Source organism: Peromyscus eremicus, chromosome 11 (genome assembly GCF_949786415.1).
Source record: "Peromyscus eremicus chromosome 11, PerEre_H2_v1, whole genome shotgun sequence".
Taxonomy (NCBI): Eukaryota; Metazoa; Chordata; class Mammalia; order Rodentia; family Cricetidae; genus Peromyscus; species Peromyscus eremicus.
In genome coordinates, this window is record NC_081427.1 from 30,076,171 (window position 1) to 30,099,623 (window position 23,453).

At 41.8% G+C, this 23,453-nt stretch overlaps 1 protein-coding gene and 1 pseudogene across 1 annotated transcript in view; one reads left to right on the forward strand and one right to left on the reverse strand.

Moving 5' to 3' along the window:
- Egflam (EGF like, fibronectin type III and laminin G domains) overlaps window positions 1-23,453 on the forward strand; it is a 161,784-nt gene that overhangs the window by 44,490 nt on the left and 93,841 nt on the right. The window contains exon 2 of the mRNA XM_059276748.1: window positions 22,391-22,500. Coding sequence (XP_059132731.1) covers window positions 22,391-22,500 — 110 coding nt within the window. The remainder of the gene's footprint in view (window positions 1-22,390; window positions 22,501-23,453) is intronic.
- LOC131921969 (peptidyl-prolyl cis-trans isomerase FKBP3-like) lies at window positions 1,714-17,440 on the reverse strand (annotated as a pseudogene).

Consider the following 23,453-nt stretch of genomic DNA (forward strand, 5'->3'; position numbering starts at 1 on the left):
GGACCCACTGCCTGATGTAGCCAGGGATCTGCTTTGAGTTGTATTTTTAATGCAGCACTGAAAAAAACATGGCGCTTGTAGTTTGTTCTGTTGATTTTTATAGGTAACTCTCTTAGCAGTGAACTTTGTGTTTTTGTCCAGTTGAGGGGAAAAAAAAAACGTTTTCAACAGCTTAGACATTCAAGGGATCATACAACCTAAGAGTGGAGGGATTCAGCAATTTGTTTTAGACAGGATCCCACTATGTAGCTCAGGCTGACCTTGAACTCAGGATTCTCTTGTCTTAGACTCTTGAATGATGGCTTTACAGGCATGTGCCACACACCTGCCTGTGGTTTTCTAGTATTCAGTCAACAGAGTTACACTGACCTCTGATCTTGTTGCCCTGTAATATTTAGAGTGGTGTGTGACCTTCCTAGACCATGACTGCTATCTTGGTGCTTCTCTGGATTGCTGTGGTTTCTGGGTCTGAGTTGCTTTTAGCTTTTTGGGAGGACTGGTTATTCAATCCCTGTAGTTCTGTGTGGGAAAAAATAGTTTCCCAGAAAAAAATGTCCTTGGGAAGCCATCCCTTAGGAAAAAACAGACAGTTTTTTTTCCTTCTGTATTCAAACAGCCCCTTGCAAAACCTCTTCTTCTCACAGCTGCTAACTGGAAGATTTAGCCATTACCATATAAAAATGTACAACCACAAAGCTCTTATTAGCATCTTGCAAGCAGCCAACCTAGCTTCTACCTCTTTTCCTATCCTTTGAAGACCTGGGAAGTTCTGCCCATCAATAGGACCATGTCCTGGCACACGTATGGTGAAGTTCTTGTTGGATATTGTCTGCTCATGAGACTCTCTTCATGCTGAGGGCTGGGCTGTAGAATGAGTGCCAAGCTTGGCATTTTGGTCCAGAGTACTGGTTTTGAAACTAGATGTCTCTGGCTTCTTCTAACCTGAGACCCTAAGCCTGTGTCTTATATTCCCTTGGGTTTCCTCATCCAGAAACCAAGGCATTCAATGTTTGCATTTGGGGGTTGCTCCAAAGTTTAAAATTAAAAAATGTTTAAGGACTCAGAACATAAACTGAATTTTTGGTAAATGGGTAGCTAGGGACTGGAAATGCGTAGTTCAGGAATATATGCCTTGCCTAGTATGTGAGGTGCTGGATTCAACATTCAACACTATTGAAATAATAAAACAAAAGTAGCCATACAGAAGACGATGATGATGATGATGATGATGATGATGAGGAGGAGGAGGAGGAGGAGGAGGAGGAGGACTGGAGGAAAAGAAGTAGACTTTAGAGGGGTCTTAAATGTTTCTTTCTGTGAGGTCTCCCTAACCCAATATAGATGGAAAAAGTAGGCTGGTCTTATTTTATATGCTGCAGATTCCTGTTTTTTTTTTTTTTTATTGTTGTTGTTCATTGTTTTTCAAGACAATCCATGACATTTTTATTGAGCCTTTTAGTTTATAATATGAGGTAAAGGAAAAAAAAACAGTTCTCTTTAATACTTTACACAGCTATAGTGAAATATCTGAGACTTAAAGGGACTTCCAGAGGATTACATTTCTCAAAAATTGGGATCAAGTAACAAGCGTTAACTCCTTGAATTTTCCAGTTGACTTTTCCTTTCCAATAGTAATGAGCTCTAATTAGTCACATTAAGCTTCAAGGCCAACTCTTTATTGTTGCTGATGTCTTCGGATCTGAAGCATTGGTTTCAGTCAATATCTCCTAATTCCACTTCAAGACTGAGTTTGGCATTTGGTGGAATTTTAGCATCAGGCTGTTTTATCTTTGAATCGGGTACACTCTGGTTCAATCTCCAGTCCATCCTCCCTTCCATTACTTACAGTCAGGAGCATCCCATCTTCTGATAACCTTGCCTACTCTGACCTTTAAACTTAAAGGCTTAGCATTTTTCTTCTTCTTTGAACTTGTTTGAACATTAGTATCAAAAACAGTCCCATCCTGGAGCGTCCCTGTATACCAGCAGTGAACAACATCTCCCTTTTTGGAAAAGTTGGATTATCTCCTTTTTTTAGACCCGATTTTGTTTATTTCAGTGGACCTCATCAAGAGTCTCTTCAGACTTGGTTTCTTTGGGTTTATCGTCATCAAGCTTCACATCTCTCACTTGCTCAGACGCTTCGCTTACAGTTTCAGTACCCTTGGAATGCTTACTTTCAAGAAGATGGTTATAGGCTAAAACCAAATGGTCCTTATTAGCAGTCTTAGCTACATTTTTAACGTTTCCCAGTGATTTATGCTCTGCAAGAAACGAATCTGAACCATGATCCTGTAGAAACTTGATAACGTCCTTCTTGGGCAGCTACATACTGCAGAACAGCTGCCACCATTCTCCCTCCCTCCCTCCCCCCTCCCTTCCCCCCCCCCTCCCTCCTCTCTCCCCTCCCCTTCTGATGTGTCACAATACCTATCTCCAAGTATACAATACTCTTAACTCTGATGACTGCACTGTAGAGCTCTTGAACTTATTCCCCCCATAACTGAAATGCTGTAGCTTTTGTCTAACATCTTCCTTTTCCTTCCAGTCTCCATCCGGGCTCACCAGCACTCAGCCCTCTGCTTCTGCGAGGTCATCATGTTTACATTGCACAGGCGTGAGAGCTCATGGTGTTTCTCTGTCTGCCTGGTTTATTTCACCCAGTGCCACGTCTTCCTGGTTCATCTGTGCTGTTACCCATGGCAAGCTTTCCTTTGCTTTTAAAGGCTGAGTAGTAGTCTAGTGTGCACGCGCCACCTTCTCTTGATTCATTCATCCATTGATGGAGACACTCTTCTAGAGTTCGGGGATTGCTTTCTGATTGGCCAGTGAAGGCAGCAAAAACGGAAATGGAAAAATGTTTATAAAACATTGAGAGTCTCCTACAGCCTCCAAGATCTTTATCAAACCACAAGCTTGGAGCAAAGTCGGCCATCTTAGAGTTTCTAGGGCCAAGGAAGGAACACACAAAAGGCAGAGAAATGGGATGAAGAGAATATTGCCACCGTTTGTACACTTTCTTAAGTAAGAAAAGGGGCACCAGGGCAATGAAATGTGCACCATGGCAGTTTTCTCCAGGGGTTGGGGTTGGGGGGGTGAGGGGGTGGGGTTGGGGTGGGGGGGGTTGGGGTGGGGGCATGGAGTTCAAAGTCAGATGCCTGAGCTCACTGGAGCTCCATTCCTGCTACTCTCGTTTGCCACGGTCACTAAAAATATCAAAAGTCTCACTTTCTTTCATGTGTAAGATGATAACAGTGGTAACTTTATAGGGTTGTTGTATGGAATAATTGCAATGATATCTATATAGTGTGCTTAGAAGTACTGGCTTTAGAATCAATCTGTCTTGACTCACTTAGCTGAGTGATTTCAGAAAAGTCACTCAGTTGCTGTGTCGTGGGTCATCATGACACAGGAATGTTAACACTGAATGAGGGTAAATATGTGGGGCTCCTTCAGAATATTCTGGCATTCAGTATGTGTTAGACTCTACCCTCTGTCTTTACTGATAAACACCAGCATCATCGTCATGTGAAGTTCCCATTGAGGTGGACACCTGCAACACTCCATTATTATTTTTTAAAGATTTATTTATTTATTATGTATACAGTGTTCTGCCTGCATATGTCTCTGCAGGCCAGAAGAGGGCACCAGATCTCATTACAGATGGTTGTGAGCCACCATGTGGTTGTTGGGAATTGAACTCAGGACCTTTGGAAGAGTATCCAGTGTGCTTAACCTCTGAGCCATCTCTCCAGCCTCCAATTCTCCATTATTATCAGCTGTTAAGATGCTTATTTATCTCTCAAGAAACAACACATGCTTTTAAAATGAAAATTAAAATATATGAAAAAGTAGAAAGAAAATGTAACCACTTTGGAAAAACTCTCAATAAAATTTTTGTTGATTATTTTCTCAGAAAAATATTATTTTCTCAGAAAAATTATTCTGGTTTATATAATCATGCATTGTATGTACATTTCTGTATTATATGTACAGTCCTGTGTTGTGTATGCACTTAAGTATTGTATGTACACTCATGTGTTGTATACCACTGTATGTTGTTTGTACAACTGTGTATGTATAGCTGTGTGTTGCATGTACAACTTTGTATTGCTTGCAGTCATGTGCTATATATACATTCAAGTGGCATTTGTACAGTTATGTGTTATATGTATACTCATGTGGCATTTGTACAGTCATATGTTATATGTATACTCATGTGTTGTGTTTACATTCATTATAGAGACTGCTTTGCTCACATACATCAGGAAGCAATCATTTCCACCTTCTTATTACAACCTCTTGATAAGCATTGTTTAAGTGGCAGGCCATTATGCACGTATATGTGACCATAATCCACTTCCACATTCTTGCCTGGACTCTTGCTGTTTGAATTTTTGTTTATTCTGAGTGTATTAAGATGAGCATATTTATACAAAAACTTTTTTTTTCTACATAAGATTATTTCTTTGATACAGAATGTTAGAATTATATTTGGGCGTATTGGTATACATTTAAGGTCTTACATTGTCTATCTACTTTTTAAAAGCAATACCAAACTATGCATGATGGTGCTTCCTGTACTCTCAGCACTTGGAACCCAAGAGAGGGAGAAAGCAAGTTTGAGGTCAACCTAAGCTACCCTGAGACCTTGTGAGAGAAAACCAAACACTGGGATATAGCCCAGGGAGGAAGGCTTGCCTCATCTGTACAAAATCCTGAGTTCCGTCTCCCCCACCACAAACACAAAAATAACTGTATCAAATTAAATCAAAGTATACAAATATGTTCCTAGAGAACTTATCATTATTAAAAATTTGTTTCAGCCAGGCATGGCGGCACATGCTTTAATCCCAGCCTTCAGGAGGTAGTCATAGGCACAAGGAGGATCTCAGTGCATTCAAGGATAACCTGGTCAACATAACAAGTTTCATGCCAGGCAGGGCTATGTAGTGAGATTTTGTGTTTTAAAAGCAAAACAAATCAAAACTCAACTAGTTTCATTTAAATGTATGTGTGTGTTTGTGTGTGTGTGTGTGTGTGTGTGTGTGTGTGTGTGTGTGTGTGTGTATGTGCATAAGCATGCATGTAGAAGTTGGAGGACAACTTTGTGTAGTTCACTCTCTCCTTCCACCATGTAGGTGCTGAGAATTGAACTCAGCTTGGTGGAAAAGTGCCTTTACCTGTGGAGCCAACTGGCCAGTACCTTGTTTCAATTACAGGAAACAGTGGCCTCCAGGGATTCAGTAAGAATTGTACTTCATTAATTACTCATGTGTTCTAAATATTTTTTCCTATGTGTGTGTTTAAATTCTGTTGTTGCTGGTAATTTGTCTCTTTAAGTCCCATTCTCCCTCTGTGGACCTTAACATATTTCTTTTGTGTTTTGCATGAGCTCCTTGTGTGTCAAATGAAATTAATCTTCTATTAGTTTGTAAATATTTGTCCTTAAGTGGTATTTTTATCTTTGGCATTCTTCTCACATAAGAAATGTTTTGAAAAAGAGTTGTACAATCTGTTTATTTTGTGTATGATTTTTGTCTAAGTGAAAACTTAGATGTAATAATGCTGGAGTGGCTGAGGGTGACTGGAGAGAATGTCCCTGTTTTATGACTTTACAAATGTTTATTTCTCAAATTCTTTACTCCATCTGGAGTTGAAGTTATGTCCGTATAGAGTATGAATTAAGGCTGGAGATTGATTTTCTCTTCTAATTTGCTAGCCGACTGTCCTAATGCCATCTGAGGAATAATTCTTCCATTCCCCATTGATCCAAGATGCCTTTCTTATCATAAATTAAGTTTTTATATGTTCTAGAGCTATCCGTCCTTTTCTATTGATCTTCCTGCCCATTCCTATGCCAGTTCCGTGGTTTTTTAATTATAGTTGAAGGATCTTTTAAGTCCACTATTTCAAGGATGCCCAGTAGAGCTAGCACATTGTATGAACGTGAGGGTAAGGGCAATAGATACTTAGAAATGCCTAAGGATTGTAATCTTCTTGTTCATCTTTGAGCCTGAGAAGGCCACACAATGATCACTGTTTATTGAAAACAGGTACTTAGTAGCGCTGATGTGTCTTCAAAGGGCTTCCAAACATTGGGTCACTTGTACAGGACCTAAGTGGCTCCCACTACTGTTTAATTCTCTGACTGATTTTCCCGTGTTCCGTGGTCTTCAAACTTCGATAGACTGTTATTCTTAATACACAATGGTGATCAACCAAGTCAGGTGAATCATATGACTAGCATTGTTCAATGAGAGATGAGCTATGGTAACTTTTGTCACTCCTTGGGAACAGCTTGATTAGTGAGTTCATGGTTCACCTTGCTCCAAATATTGGTCTGAGCTCCATGATGGGGACAGAATGGGAGGAGAGCTATACCCAACCAACCCTCAGTGATTTGTAAATTGTTACTAATCCCTCTTGTTGTAAGCCATGGTACTTGTGGCTTGTCTGTTAGAGCAGCACCACTTAGCCTGTCCTGACTGGTAACAGAAGGTGAATCAAAATACTTAGTAGTTAGTGTATCACAAATTAAGTCAGATCCTTAAATTACATTAGATAATTAAGATAGATACCTGCTAGGGCATCAGTGAGGCGCATGCAGAATGATTTAACCTTGCAATTTACTCAAGCACGTCTCTTTGAGGTAGCAGTGTAGATCACAGATCTCATTGACTGGGTATTGATTTTCTAACTCAGGAGTTATCAGCACAGTAATTCTAGTCTTAATGATTCCTTCTCTTCTCTGATATCATAACATGATTTGCTTGTGTCAGAAAATAGAAAGATCCTCCCGTCTCATCATTTCAGTTAGGCTGATTTTATTTTATTTTTCTTTGGGAACTTAAGTCCTGATGGACACCCCAGTATTCTGCAACTTCTGCCCATCATTGACGATCTGTCATTGACAATAACACCATTCATCCCACAGACACATATTATTATGTTTACATTGTCTTTGAAAAGTTAGGGGTTGGGGATTTAGCTCAGTGGTAGAGTGCTTGCCTAGCAAGCGCAAGGCCCTGGGTTTGGTCCTCAGCTCTGGGGAAAAAAAAAGTTAATGCGTGAGAGTCCCTTACACTTTCTCAGTTAATTATAAGAAAGACCTTCTTGCCCTAAATGGGGCAATTCTTGCCCTCGATGGGGCAAACATGGCACAGATGGCATGAAGTTATGTTAGAAGATGGTGCCCCTTCAACTAGAGAGAAGACCATGGAGCCTATGGTTGGGAGTTTAGTTTCTTAGGACAACCAGTCTCAACTCCTCCCTGTCACTCATAGTTGGAGAAGGGGGTGTGTCATCCAATGGGCAAGCTGCTGTATCTCCACCAACCTCACTTTCCCTATGTGTAAAATAGGGTTCTCGTGAAGACTGGTGGAGAAAACAGATGCAAATTACTTAAGCCCAGCATCTGCTCCATCAAGTGTCTATTCACTTTTATTACTCATACACACTATAGGTTTTCCGATTCTTTGGGTGAGTAACTGCATTTGTCTTGAACTCTGGTTTTGGGCTCAGCACATTGTATTTCTTTCCAATGAGAGATTATGATTCACTGGTTCCCATGTCTACCTAGTCTCCATCCCTTGTCAGACAAAAACAAACAAACAAGACCCCACAAAACAAACAAACAAACAAAAGCCCAGTACTTCATTCTCTGGTGCCCAGTCTCTAGAATGCCTCTGCTTGTATTAGTTATTATTCTGTTGCTGCAATAATATGCCATGGCCAAGACAACTTATAAGGCAAAAAAAATGTTTATCTTAGCTTGCACTTCCAGCAGGATATCTTAGCTCCATTATGGCAGTGAGGAATGGCAGCCAATGTCAGGCGTGATGGCGATAACAGAAAGCGGAGGAATCACATCTTCAACTACAAACAGGAAGCAAAGAGAGAGCAAATTTTGAGGACAAGGCTATAAATTCTCAAAGTCCACCTCTAGTGATGTAAGTCTTCCAGCAAGGTTGCACCACCTCCCCAAACAATGCCACCAACTAAAACTAAGTGATCATAGATGGGGGAGCTCCCCCACTAAGCCGATGGGGGAGCGCTTGTCATTCAAAGCACCACACTGCTTGCCTGTCTTCATTACTTGAGAACAGGGTCTTGACTTCTCCGTCCCTTACATTCCTCACACCTAAATTAAGGTAGTGCCTGCCTTAGGGCTGTTAGAGGATTGTTGAGTGAATATATCTAAATCTGTGAAAACTATAGGTGAAAGGTTCATGTCTGTCTAAGTGCTCAGTGCAGTATTATTGTTCTTCATTTCCATGCTTTTGTGACTTAGGCAATTTTTATAAAAGATGTAGCATCTCTTCCATATTGCAAGCTAATTTTATTACATTCTGTGGCCTTCTGAAACCCACGTGACTCCACTCACCCTGATTACCATTACTTCGTTGGCATGAAGTCCAATTAAACTGCCCCCCTCTTGTTTAGAAAAGTCTTGCTCTTGAATCCCAAATCTGAGGGTGGGGATAAAATACCAAAATGTTCTTTAGTCCATGGGACAAGTGAAAAAGTAATATATTTGATATGACTTCTGCTGGCAGTTGCTATCCATGTAGTAAATCTGTTCTTTGCAACATTGCTGTGGTATTATTTTATCTCATGATCCTAGCAGTAATTGCAAACATCTATTTTGAAGTGAGAGAGTCTGTGGTAAAATCTTGGCTTCATCTTCTGTGATCTTGAACTTGTCGCACCTCATTTGAAAAATAGGTATACTGACGCCTGCATTGCAGCTCAGTCTGGAGAGTTGAAAAGGTAATGTATGTTATGTTGTATGCAGCCAAGCAAGTAGAGAGCTGCAGCCCAGGTATGTCATCCCCTGAAGCTCCCAGCTGCTAAACTGGTTGGGAGGGAGTAGGCTGCAGTCGGCATGGAGGCCTCTTACCATGCAGTATCTCTGGCCTAGGAGTTTGTGTTTTCTACGAAGAAGAATCTAGTTTTTATTTTCCCAAGTATGTCTTCTGGGCTTGAGTGCACTCCGCATAAGATGTCAAGGTGACATTGATGGAGGTGGTTGCCAGGAGATCATACTTAACAAGTTTGTGGGCCAGACCTGTGAACTTTCCAGGAATTTTAAAAGCCACCAGCTTTCAGGGTAAAGGGAGGCCATTGCTTTCCTTTCCACTCTCAAATGGCTGTAGTCTTTATTCTCTGAAAGACAACGAGTTCTAAGCCCTTTGCAATTGTATATAATAAGCCATACTATAAGCCACAATAAGGTTCACTGATGGTTGGGCTCTATGCTCTCAAAGACCCTGGTTTTGCCAGGAAGTGGCTACAAGTGAGGGCTGGCCAGGATGTGCCTTAGGAAAACCACAAAGATTGGGTGTTGGGGCTGGGCATGGTGGCTCACACCTTTAATCCCAGCATTCAGCAGAGACAGGTGGATCTCAGTGATCTTGGGGCCAGCCTGATCTACATAGTGAGTTCCAGGCCTTTCAAGGCTACATAGTGAGACCTTGTCTCAAAATCTCTCTCCAACACACATACACACAGAGTTAGAAAAAAGCAAGGGGGTGGATGATTTTTAGGTCAGGTTCCCAGCAGTCCTCCAGTGCTGCTACCTGTGTTACCAGAAACCAGTGTTGGGTATAAAAAAAGGGGGGGGGAGGTTTAGTTTGGCATTGGTTTTAGATAGAAAAAGGAAGGAAAGCTGCATTTACCAAAGAATTGGTGTGGCATTCTAGTGGTCTAAGTGGCGCTTGGAGAAAGGATCAGCTTTGTGGTCTTGCAAATATTTTTTTAAACTAAATTTTTGAAATCGTAATGCATGTATACAGTGTATTGTCATCACGTCCAACCCTTATCAGTTCCAGCGCCTCCCAGGATTGCCCATCACATCTTCATAGCCTCCTCCTTTGGCTTTTTTAATTGTTGAGACCCCCTGAGTCTAATTAGTGCTGCCCGCACGTGTATGCCTGTGGGATCATGCACCGGGTCATGAGGAACCCACCAGCAGGCAGACACCTAAGGAAAAGTAACTCCTCCCACGGGCAGCCATCAGTTGCTAATAGCTCCTTAGCTAGAGGCGGCGCCTTGGGAGCTGCATCGGTCCTCCATGCTGGATGGCTTTGTATTATTGATTTTGCAGCTTGGACAGTCTGTTTCAGGCGGCCAGGTGAGAAGGCTCCTGCCTGGGCAACCAGGGTCCCTTACTGGGGTTGTGAAGACAAAAAGAATGATGCCTTTTCTCTTTGCTCATTTTATTTTCAAGCAATTTTCAGTTTACGCAAGTGTGTATTTCACATAGATTTCAGACTTACACAGTAGTGTTTCCATAGAGCCTTTATTCAGCGTCTTCTGATGTAAATGTCTTACATTACCATGGTGATCAGGTATCAGCTCTAAGAAATTAACATCAATACAGTGCTATTAACGACAGAAAGTTATTATTCAAACTCTCCCCACTTTCCCCAGTACCTTTTATTTTTAATCCAATCCAGGATCCCACTCTGCCTTTTGATGTCACATCTCTTTAATGCTGTCGGTGGCAGATGCTCAGTTTGTTTTCGTCTTTCGGGACATTGATGCTTTTCAAATGGGTTATTATTTTCATAGTGACACTTAATTTAGGTTTGTCAGAAGTGGCATACTCTTCTCGTCTCATTTCATCCTATCTGACACGTGGCTAGCCTGGTTCAGCCCTGATGAGGGGTTTAGCTCTACTCTAGAGTGGGTTCTTGACTCCTCCGGGTTTATATGTGGACACTGAGTCCCCAAAGAGTTCAAAGGCAGGACATTTGGAAGGTGACCAGATCATGAGTGTACAGCTCTCACAACTGGCATTAGTACCCCTAATAGAAGATGAAAAAAATGTCAGCCTCCTCTGTACCATATAAGGATCCAGCAAGAAGGTGTCATGTATGAACCAGAAAGAAGACTTCACTAGACACTATGCCTGCCATGACTTAACCATGGACTCCCTGGTGTATAGGTATGAGAAACACATTTCTGTTGTTTTTAATACCAGCTTATGGTATTGTTATGGTTGCCTTCACGGACTACGACAGGCTCCGTGTTGTCGAATTTGTGAACGTGAAAACCCTTGACAACAGTTTGCAGACATTTCTGGTATGATACTTTGGAGCTGTGCAAACTGTTTCTCTTGGCTGCTTCAGGGAGCCTTCACCTTGGATTTGCCTGCAATGATGACCTCTGACATCCTAATGGCAATATTCTATCTGCAATGACCCTGCCTGTGGGCACAATAGCCCCCAAAGATGCTTCGTTCTAATAGCAAGCCAGTGACATTCGGGGAGGGGGGGGATAGTTGTCTGTAGATACAGGCCACCTTCTCTGAGGCCATCAGAAGATGAAGGCTGGTTACAGGTCACAGACTTATGATCCTTAGTCCCTCCAAAGGCTTCTTTCCTGCCTGTGGCTGTGGGCACACAGCATAGAACACAACACCTTGGCTTTTCCCTGTGCCTCTCAATGCCTTCTTTGGAAAGGTGGGCCTTGTTAAGAGTTCAGTTCCCAGAACCAAATGGTAGAAAGGAAGAAACAACTCTTACAAGACACACACACACACACACACACACACACACACACACACACACAGAGAGAGAGAGAGAGAGAGAGAGAGAGAGAGAGAGAGAGAGAGAGAGAGAAATGAGGCTGAACTTTAGATGAAAAGGAAGGACATTGAACCATATTCCAATCCCAGCAAGTCACTAGCAAAGGGCAAAAGGTTTCCAACCTCACCTGTGATAGTATTTCTGGGCATTGAGAGGGGCTCCATGCATGTCTGCAGTAGGCTGTGAAAACATGGCACCTGGAAGAGTAAATCCAGGTCTGTGGTTAATTCAGAGGTGTGAGTATAGATGGGAAAGAGGCTAGTTAGGGTCCCAGGTGCAGCGCAAAGGGAGCAGGGATTTACTCAGTCGGTTGTTTACTTAGCATCCCATGTCTACTTTGTGCCAGCACACAGGAGTAAGCACACAGGATTAAAGAAGACTGGAGGGGGTCCCAAATGTCCCTGGCCTCATGAGGCTTCCAGTCTATGAGTGTCAGGAGTGGCACAGAGAGTCCATCTGAGACAGAAGAGAGAAGGGGACTTGATAGTGTGCCCTGGTGTCCCGGCTACGCGGTACATGAGAGGCGGGGGACATATATAGGGAGAAGATGAGGGATCCAGCCTGCAATATTGGGCATTTGGTGTGTTTGTGATTGAGGGAAAAGATCTCAAACTTTTAGGTAAGTTTGTAGTTTTGCGTTGGGACATTCATAATTAGCCTGGGGTGAGTTTGGCCCAGTAGCCGTAGGTTGAAATTGCCTGCCAGTAAAGCTTCTACGCTGCAACCTTGTCCAAATGTCATCGGCAGGATACATAGTCTGTACTTCTCTATCTTCCACAATTGGTACATGAGTTTAAGATTGTAGGGAAGGATGAGCATGTTACTTATAGGCATTTCTGTGTATCTGTGTAATGTGTGTAAACTTCTGTGTACGTGTATGCTTGTGTGCATGTGTGTGTGTGTGTGTGTGTGTGTGTGCATGTGTATGGTGATATGTACCCATGGTGGAAATGTTCAAACTTCTTTCTTGCTTTCTTAGACAATGTGAGAAGCTAGCTTGAGCCCCCCACTCCAGTTTCCGTGTGGGGGTCAGGCACACATACCCATGGATGCCTCAGCCCATATCCTAACCTTGTCAACCCACACTCCAGAACGATGGCCTGAATTCCAGTGTTAGACTTTGTAATAGTGGACTTCAAAGAGGAGCCTGACTGTGACAGCCATGGGCTGCCTCACACAAAGAGGCCCCCAGGGCTCTGGAAGACAGGACCTCTTGCAATCTGGTGTCTGGGCATTCCTCAAATCCTAGCTTGAGTAGAACAACCCCTGTTCTGTGCTTTAAAGTCAGGTTTCTGCTGCCTAGCAGGCATTAACTTGGAAACATTTTCTGTGCAGGGGATTTAGACACATCCTTACAACACTACTGTAGTAATGTAGTAACAATAGAGCATGCTTCAAAAGACACAAATGTGGGTTTGTTTTCTTATTCAGAATTTGCTATTTTTGGTTAGCCAGGCACTTTTTACTGCATCAGTGACTATAACGTGGTTCACTCCCTGAAAATCAAATAACGGGGAGCTGGCCACGTGTTTCTGTCACGGACCGTGTTTTGGTTTGCATTTTGAAGTGGTTTTATGAATTGGATTGCAAAACTAATTGAATCCGAGATGAATTTTGCTCAGTAAGTTGAAGTATTTTACAAAATAAAATTACCATAAGAAATTGATCTAATTATTTGGAAGTTTCTAATGCAAAACAAAACAAAAAACTAATACTCTGTGTGTGTATGTATGTGTTATTTTTTGTTTGTTTGTTTGTTTGTTAGTTTGTTTTTTAACTTTCCAGAGAAAGAATCTCAGAAATAGCCCCTCCCGGCAAAGAAGAAGCTTTGTTTAGTTATCTCTTTGGAGATGCAGCTCTTAGCTTACAAGAACACAGCTTCAGGGCTGTGTTCAGGGCTTGCTTCATTAGTGAATGGTGCTCATTTATTCCACTCCCTCAACACTGCTTTTCTATAAGGAACACAATTGCATCATCTACAGCCATCACTGTCAAGATGGAAACATTATGTTTTGTCTTGCTGCTTGAATCTTGTTTGTCCCAGACGTGAGTGGCTCACTTTGGTTGGGGGGGGCGTTGATGCTGGGGGAGCACTGTTATGTGTCCTCACCATAAAAGACAAGCTCTCAGCCTAATTGAGATCAAACTCTTTGTGCTTCCCAGAGAGTTCTTGGAGAGCCAACACTGGCTTTTGTATGCCTTACATAAAGTCTGAATCTGCTTTGATGACTCTGAGAGTGTAGAGATGGGAAGAGAGTTTCTGTTGTGGATGCAGGAGCTTTTAGGGAAGGGATTACTGTGATCGCCTATGGCTGTGAAGACCATACCCAGACGCCTTCTTGTCTCTGAAGTTGATACAAGCCTGTTTCCTCCCTTTGGTTGATGGCTTCTCTGGTCCTTCTGGATCCACCATGCTTTCCTGACTGGAGTTTATCTCTATCCCAGGGGTGACACCATGAGCTGCCTTATCCCTGCCTGTAGCCTGCCCTTCTATATTCCAGGAGTCACGGAATTTCTCTGTAAGCAACGTTCTTGTGCAGCAAACACAGCTTCAAAGAACACCAGCTGACAGTCTGCCTTGCCCTCCAGAACAGGTCAAACAAATACACCGAGATGTCACACTCAGCACGCAGACACGGCTTGGGGAGTCTCTAGTTCTTCTAGCCACCATTCGTGTGTCCTGGATACAAGCCCTAGAATCCCATCCTCTGGCCAGAACCACACTGTAGACAACTGCTTCTTGAATGAGAAGAAGCAGGGAAAGGCTGCCCTCCCTTCATGGCGATGAAAAACCTTATGATGTTGATAGCAAAGAGGCGGCTGGCTAAAACTGCCAGCCTGGATTAGCTAGCAGAGCTGCTCCCAGGCCTAGGGTTGAAGGGAGCTTACATAAAGAGAGACTGATGGAGACAGTGCAATTGTGTTCTGGAAGTCATGGTGGGTGGTGATGGTAAGTCCCCAGAACATAGGGGGAACTCTGGTTAAAAAGAAAGATGATAACGCCAGAGGCCCGCCTGACATCTTGTTCTACTTTACCCGGGCACACAGAGCTTTTCCTGAGCCACAAGGGGCTGGGCTAGAGGAGGAGAATAGAGAGCCACAGGCTATACATGGAAGGGATGGGCAGGGAGGAGGGTGTCGGGGGAGCTGAAGACAGGGGAGCACAACAGAATCACGAAGCACACGGAATCACACAGCCTGAGGCCGGAGATAGGGAAGAACACCCAGATTTTATTCCTCACTGTACCTCGTTCTGTCTCTTTGGCAAGATCTTATATCCCTAGACCATACAACTCTGTTTCTTCGCCTAAAAAAGTAGAAATAATGCCCGCCTCAGCCCAGTAATGGAATGAGATGAATTAACTTCCGCTGGACATGGTAGGCTGTGCAGAGATCTTTGCTACAGGTCTCTTTAATATTGGAGCAAATGCTTGCAGGATGAGGGAAAGAACACCAGCCAGAGGGTAAAGGGAGCTGAATATAGCAACCAAGAAACTTTGAAAACCAAAACGCACATGGGCAAGTGGCATAAGATTTAGAAACCAAGAAAATACGACTTCTAGCCAGCAATGAGGGGCAAATAGGAGCTGACTAATGCTTTCAGTAATTTCAATTTTCCAAAGATTTTTAATCTCTCTTTCCCACTGCATCTCTCCCTTCCCTTCGACCTCTCTCCTTTTAAAAGAATGTTTACGTGGTATGGTACTGGGTCATTGCCTGGATAGACAGCCAACAATACCTGTCCCTCTACTGATGGACAGTTTAGTTGTTTCCAGTAAAAACAGATTAAAGAAACAATTAACAATGGTATGAAATACAGACTTACATGAGGAGAAGACCAATACCAGCAGAATAGTCACTGTCTCTGGAAGGGAGGAAGCAAGGGGGCAGGGACGGAACATGGAGTTTTATCTGTTTTTAAAGAAATCTGGAAAATAAAATTATAATAAGTAGTAGTGTTATATGGAAGCTAGCTGTTTGAAGAAAGAGAAAAATACCTTTCGTTTTTATTTATTTATTTTTATTTTTATGTGTGTGCCTGAGTGTATGTATGTGTACCACATGCATGCAGGTGCCCACAGAGGCCAGAAGAGGGCATTAGAGTTCCTGCAACTGGAGTTAGGGGTTGTTGCCAGATGCCCCATGTGGGTGCTGGGAACTGAACCTTGGTCTTCTGCAAGAGCAACAAGTGCTCTTAACTGCAGAGATGCCTCTCCAGCCTCAGAGAAAAGTATATTACAGTCAGATGTGCGGACAGGATGCTGGAAGCACTGACCACCAATTCCAGTTAAGAATTTTCATGGTGATGTGAAGCCACAACCCTGTGCATGGGACATGGGACCTGCCGCTCTACCCCCGGACCCCGTGACACCTAACCAAGCTATCCTCTGCGCCTTCACCTCCTGTGAACACCTGTGTTGACAGCCCTCTCTTGGGATAGGAGCCCAAGGAGACAGACTGTTTATGAGACCTTATTCCTGACCAGAACTTCCTTAGTGAATCTAAAACAGAGTAGGAAGGATCATGCAAACTCCTGCCTTAGTTATAGCCAGCCATTGAATAGCAAGGAGTGTGCATGTGTTTGGGGCGGGGGGTGTTGTGTCCTTTGCAGCCAGCCACTCCCTGATAGAGGTTCAGTCAGAGTCAGTATGCAATTCCATGTGTATTTTAATGCCCCTAACAACAGCCTCCTTCCTAGTTGTCTTGAGTTGACTGTGATGGTTGACATGAGACATGAGTCCATAAGCTGAAGTAGGTCTATTACCTTTTGCTGTGGAGAGCAAATCTGCATTATTAATTACAAACTGTATTTGGCCTTATCACTCAATAGAGGAAAGGAGACTGCAGACCTGGGACAGCTCTGTTTATTCTACCCAGCTGGTGCAAACTGGGCCCTTACCTTGCAGATTTCCTTTGTAACTGAGGGTCTCGGCTGGACTCCTAAGCCCGCAGTTCTGACCTTTAGATGCAAAAATACTTTTTGCAAGAAATTTCTTTAAAATGTGAGAAACCAGGATGCTAACGTTGTGTAAAGCTTGTCAAATAGAAGAAAATAGGGAAGCGAATAGTCCTTAATCTCATCCGCCTAAATGTCACAATCAATCTTTTTCTCTTGCCATCAAGTTATTTTTCAAATAAATCCATCATAGGGCTGTAATCAAAGCACCATGGTCATCTGGGCACATTTCTTAACATTTACACTGTATTACTGTAAAATAGTAAAAGTGTATAGTGTAAAGAATTACACTGTATATTCCAGGCATGAACAAGGTGTGATCTCTGCCTTGTTCTCTACATATGCTGTTAGACGGAAATAAATTCAGGTTTATGGAAGAGTTCCAAAGGTGGTGGGGAGAATTCCTTCATAGTTTGACTCAGTTTCTCCTCATGCTAACGCCTCCATAGCTGTGGTGCACGTTTGTCAAAATCTCATTTAGTGAAAGCATAACTCTATCGTTGAATTAATTGAAATAATAATATCAAGGAAGCCACAGACTCTGTCTGGAGTTACTTGTTTCTGCACTAATGTCTTTTTTCCCCTGGCGAATCCAAACCAAGGTGGCACATGTATGTGACGCAACCCCGTGTGTTGTCTGGGAGATGTAGTATAATCAACCTGGCTATTACCCTGTCCCTGCACATTTAGATCCTCATGGTGTCCCTGTACCCCGAGAGGTGCTGTGCAAAGCATCTTGCTGGTGCAGCCTTCTCTTGTTTTCAGACTCTCCCCTCAGGCAGCTCATCGCACTTCTAGGAGCCAAAAGACAGGACAGAGTCATGGCTGTGGACGCCACTGATATCGCCAAACGGTCTTCCAACATGCCTGCATTCTCCTTTGCATCCATACCTGATTGTTGGAAGGCAGTACAGGCACGTACTCTTGTCAACATTCCTTACTCTCACTTAAACATTTTGACCTAATTTAATAGGCGAAGCCAACGTTTCCAGTTTTTAGAAATCGTTTCTTTCATAACTCACAAATTTGAATATTTCCCTGTGAGTGTTTACTGGCTATACTTCTTGTTTGAGTTTTCTCTTCATATCTTATTTATTAAGGTTTCAGTATGTTTTCTCATCAATATTTATGCGTTTCATAATAAAGATATCCCATGGCCTGCCATTTAGCAGCAATTACTTACCCCTCAATCTGCTGGTTTGAGTTTTCCTTTTGTGATTTCTGAAACGCGTCATGAAAGTTTCATGATTTAGAATCAACTTGTTTTCTTTTGATTTATTTTTTAGCGTCTTTTAAACTTAGAAATTTCCTCTACCAAAAAATAAATATGACTTTAAAATCCAAGTACATCTTGTCATTTGATTTCCCAGGTGTCTCAGGTTCGTCTGGAATCGTTTTGGTATTTGGTCCAGATGTCTGACATGGCTACCTTCCATGTGCACTCCTACCTCCATAGGTGGCACCCAAAGGTCATTAACGTGTTTCCAGTTGACTGGGGGACATACGTTCCTTTTTCTCTGTGGCCCCAGGCAGAATCCCAGCAGCCATCCTGAATCCTTCCTCCCCTCCCTCTCATGCATAGTCATCTGTTGCTCCCAGACTGGTGGATGTGGGTTGGAGACGCCCTTCCTCAATTGGAGGAAAAACAAGATGTTGCTTCTTCTGTCTAGGGCACTTTCCTCACATTTATCTGCCTCGTTCTTACAAATCAGGCAGAACCAGGTATGTGTTTGCTGGGTGCAACAAAATTACTACATTGTCCCCAGCAGTAATGGTCCTTAAACCCAATTGCAATGTTTTGTTAACTTGTTTGTGGGCCCACATCTTTTTATCCTTACTGTGACCTCACTCACTGACCCAGTCCCTTGTACATTTAGGAAGCTCAAGTTATATTTGTTAGATGTGTTTAAAGAATGAAGAAATGAGTGAAAAGGACAATGAAATATGAGTCATAGCAATGCCCAGCGTGATTTGGTGTAAATTCTATCCAGAGAATATGACAGTAAAAAAGACAGATTGCTGGAATTTATGTTTTTATGATATCAAGATGGGTGCTGTGGTTGACATTTTCCCTATCCATCTCACTTTCTGTATAGGAGCCATTACTGCAATGCAAAGACTTGGAAACAAACAAAACCACACACACACACACACACACACACACACACACACACACACACACGACTCCCCTGCAGTCAGCATTCTGGATATAAACTAGGTTCTACCAATCAAACATGCTCTTGGAAGATATAGAGAGCAAGAAAGGGTCAGAGGCCACTTCCTGGCTGTTTCTGCAGCCAGGCCGGGCCATCAGACTATGAGAACTCAGCATTCTAGTGTCCATTACTCTCCTGGCTGTCTAGAAGCAGCTGTGGTACCAGTACTGACAGTGGGAGGGTAGAGGCCTCTTGGTTCTGAAACTCTGCTTGAGAGTAGAAGTCCCGCCTCATTCCTTCTGCCTCTCTTTCTTTCTACTGTCTATCATCTATCTATCTATCTATCTATCTATCTATCTATCTATCTATCTGTCTGTCTGTCTGTCTGTCTGTCTGTCTGTCTATCTGTCTACCTGTCTATCTGTCTATCTGTCTGTCCGTCCATCCATCCATCCATCTATCCCTCATCTATCTCCATCACAATCTGCTTATCATAACAGTTGATGGAAACTACTATACTCCAATTCTCTGGCCTTCTACCAACTTCTGTAACTATCTTTTTTTCCTTAAAGATTTTAGGATGTTTTCTAGTTTATGAATTGAACCGTTACAGACATACAAGGAATATGACTGACTCCCCTTTTCCCCAACTAAGCAAGCATCCTGCCTCCATCAATCTTAACTTTTCCCAGGGCATAGCAAGAAGTCCTGTTCCTATGACTGCAGATAAATCTGCTGTCGGTTATCTTAATGTTTCTGAAGGAATGTTAAACCATTTCCACCATCTTTGTCCTCATTTTTCCAGCCTCCTTTGAGGCTGTCTAAGCATAGACCTTGTAACTCAGCAATGAATCTGGCCTGTAGTGGCAATTATACAATCAGACCCAATAATAAAGTTATAGTGAGAAAATATTGTTGATTTAATGGCTAAGATCTTTAACTTATCAAAAGTTCTTATAAAACAATGAGAAAAAAATAATTCAATTGACAAAATTTAAAAACACAAAGAAAAATGTCCAAAAAGTATAAGATATTTAATTTTAAAAATTAATTTTACGAAGTTATTTTTGTTTGGTTTTTTTGTTGTTGTTGTTTTTGTTTTCTGAGACAGGACCTCCCTATGTAATTCCAGCTGCCCTAGAACTCATTCTGCTGTCTCGTCTATCTTTGAACTCACAGATTTGCCTGCTTCTAGCTCCATAGTGCTGGCATTAAAGTCGTACACTATCATGCCCAACACACCATTCAGGTTTTAGAACTTGGGCTATCACTCAGCAGTCTTATGACATATTCAAGGCCCCAGGTTTGATCCTCAGAACTGCCAAAGTGGTGGAGGGAGCCTTAAGTTTTTCATAGAAGTGTAAGATTCACAGAGAAATTGAGAGGAATGATCTAGGAACTAGGTAGAGGCAGAAAGATCATTGGTGATTAAGTTCCTGAGTGTAGGTACCTGTGGGAAAGTGGGTGCTACCACCTGGCTTCCTAGTTCCTGCTAAGTGAATCAGGCTTCCATTAGTTAGTCCAACTGAAAATGTGGAGTTCTGTTATTGAAAACATTGGTGAAGCAATTAATTATTTAATTACTCAAGAAAGAATGAGAATAGCAAGGTGAGAGATGTCTGAAGACATTTTTAAAATATGTATGAAATATCGAACTAGCAGTATTATACCCAAGGTTAACAGCAACTGCCTCAGCTTTTCAAAACCATTAATATAACTCAAGTAATAAAAACATCATAGTTATGGGGGGAGATAAGAACATTGGTGAACAGCCTTAGAAGTAAGAAATTGGCCCATTTAAATAGACACACTAGATTTCTGTAAATTGCAAATATCTGACTGATAAACCACAGAATTCTAAAGAGTAGTTAAAAGAAAATCACATCTGGACACACCAGGAAAATAAAAATTAAAAAAAAAATCAAGATGGGGGTCTCTCTACATAGTTTTGACTGGTCTGGAGATGGCCTTGTAGACCAGGCTGGCCTTGAACTCACAGAGTTACATTTGTCTCTCCCTCCTGAGTGCTGGGATTAAAGGCATGAGCCACCACAGTCAGGAAGGAGAACCAGATTTTAGAACATTTATTCACTTGAGGGATGTTTTTTGAGCTCTGATTATTTCCTACTCTGTATGCTGAACAGGAAAGAAGTTTCTGCCCTCATGGAATGTTATTTAAAATGGTAAATTATGGGAAATAAAGTGCTTAATGGTAGTGGAATAAAAATACTGCTTATTATGGAACAAGTATGATATGGGAGTATTTACAGTCATTAAAAATAATGATTTTAATGACAGTAAATTAAGTAAAATATAATATAAAATTATGAATGTGAACACACAGGCATAATCACTAAATTATAAACAAAATGATATATAACTAAAACTATATGTATCATGCACATACAGAATAAATTTTTTTCAATTGCATGTGACCAACAGAAGGTCTACTAAAATGCTAACTGGACTCATTTCTGAATAACAGAATTGTGTGCATGTGTATATTCCAAATTTCGACAACTTCCATATGTTGTTTTATAAGTATAAAATACATTATTTACGGTCATAGAAGTGCTTAAGAAAAATAGTGTCCTGGTTTCTTTTCCTGTTGCTGTGATAAAACACCCTGACAAATGTAACTTAGAGGAGAAAGGGTTTATTTTAGGTTATGTTCCAGGTTATAGTTCATTATTGGAGGTAAGTCAGGGCATCATCTAGTCATATTGGATTCATAGCCAAAAAGCAAAAAGCTTTGAATGCATGCATGCTTGTTCTCAGTTGCCTCTCTCCACTCTTTAACATGCATTTATTATTTATTTATGTGTTAATTTATTATTTATTTATATGTATGTGAGTGTTTGCCTGCATCAATATATGTGCATCACATGCATGCAGTATCCCTTAAGGTCAGAAGAGGGTGTTGAATCCTCAGTAACTGGAGTTACAGGCAATTGTGAGTTGCTATTTGGGTGCCAGTAACTGAGCCCAGGTCCTCTGTCAGAGCAGCAGCAAGTGTTCTTAACTCTCTAGCCATCTCTCTTCCCACCTTTTTCTCTATTCCTACACAATTCAAGATCCAAACTTGGGGAGCAGTGCTACCCATAGAGTATGGGTCCTCCTACTTCAATTAACATCATTAAGATATAGAGCGATAAACACACCCACAGTCCAATCTGGTGTAGACAATCCTTCACTGAGACTTTCAGGTGATTCTAGATTGTGTCAACCAAATAATTAAAACTAACCATGAGAGACCATATTTTCAAAACAACCTATATAAAAACATCAGCTATATAAGCAGATGTATGTATATATGCACACAACATATATGTTATAAGTAGATTAAAAACTGATCATCTTATTCAACCCTTTTCCAGTCCTCATGGGAAAGTCATAGAGTTTGGCCTATTCTGCTGCAAACTGTAAATTTCACTTTGCTGGTCTCTGATGACCACAGGTTGCAGAATGGATCAAAGGTATCAGGCCACTTTCTCTATCAGCGCCAGGTTGGGAGTAAGCAGTCAAATTCTAGTGAGATTGTCTGAGACAGATGTGGTGTATCAGAGGGCTGCATTGCCTTTAAGTATGATCTCCGTCTATAAGTGTGCACTCAAATCTCGTATAAATAAAACTGAAGATGGGCCACATGGAGCTTCTAACACAGTCTCTCTTGTCTGGGGCAGGCAAATTGGGGCCTCCTCTTGAGATCAAGCTGGGAGCCTTGAACTGTACAGCTTTCAACATCCAGTGGAAAACACCGAAGCATTCTGGTAGCCCCGTCATTGGGTACACAGTGAGTACAGGGGCATGATGATTTCTGTAACGTGTGTGTGTGTGTGTGTGTGTGTGTGTGTGTGTGTGTGTGTGTGTTTGATTGTCCATTTTTGCTATGTTTTTACCTCCTGAACAGGTTGAGTATCCCTTATCTGTTTGGGATCAGAAATATTTTAGTTTGGGGATTCTTTTTCCCTTCAAATTTCAGAGTATCTGCTTAATACATAATTAGGTATCTTGGGGCTAGGATTGAAAGCTAAACCCAAAAATCTAATAATGGTTCATATGTACCTTATACATACATAGCAGGAGACAATTTTATATAGTTTTAGTGCATCTAGGTTTCCACTCATCACATGAAGTCAGGTGTGACATTTTATTGTTTATGTTTTGATGTCCTATCAGCAGTCAAAATGCTTCAGGTTTTGAAGCAATTCAGAGATTGTTTTTTGTGCTATAGGTACTCACCCTGTTTGTGGCCACTCACGTAAATCCTCTTGTGTTAATAACTATGTCATTTTCCTCTTGTGAGCTGGTTGCACCATTAATACACTGGGATCTTTCCAGTCTTTTTGCTGTGTAGCAAAGGAAAACAGATCAAGAAGAATTCGTGGTTTCTGTTACCAAGTGCATACCACCAACTTTAGATCATAATGCAGAAGCAGAGGAAGTCATGGGGAGTCACTGTGAGGATCCGAGTCGGAGGGGGACACAGATAGAGCAGGGTGATGTTTAGTGACTGCGTCTGTCCCACCAAAGACGACAAACTAGGTTGAATGACTAGAGTTTGCCATAAAGTTTGTCTCTGAAGAGTGTTTTTGGAGATGAGGTGACTTTAGAAGCCAGGGCATTTCAGACTTCTGAAATCTTTGTGACATTGGGAGAGCTGGCCGTATCAAGCCTACAAAGCCCTGCCCATAGCGTTGAGCATTTCATCTGGGGTGGAGAGAAAGCTGCTTATTCCACTAGACT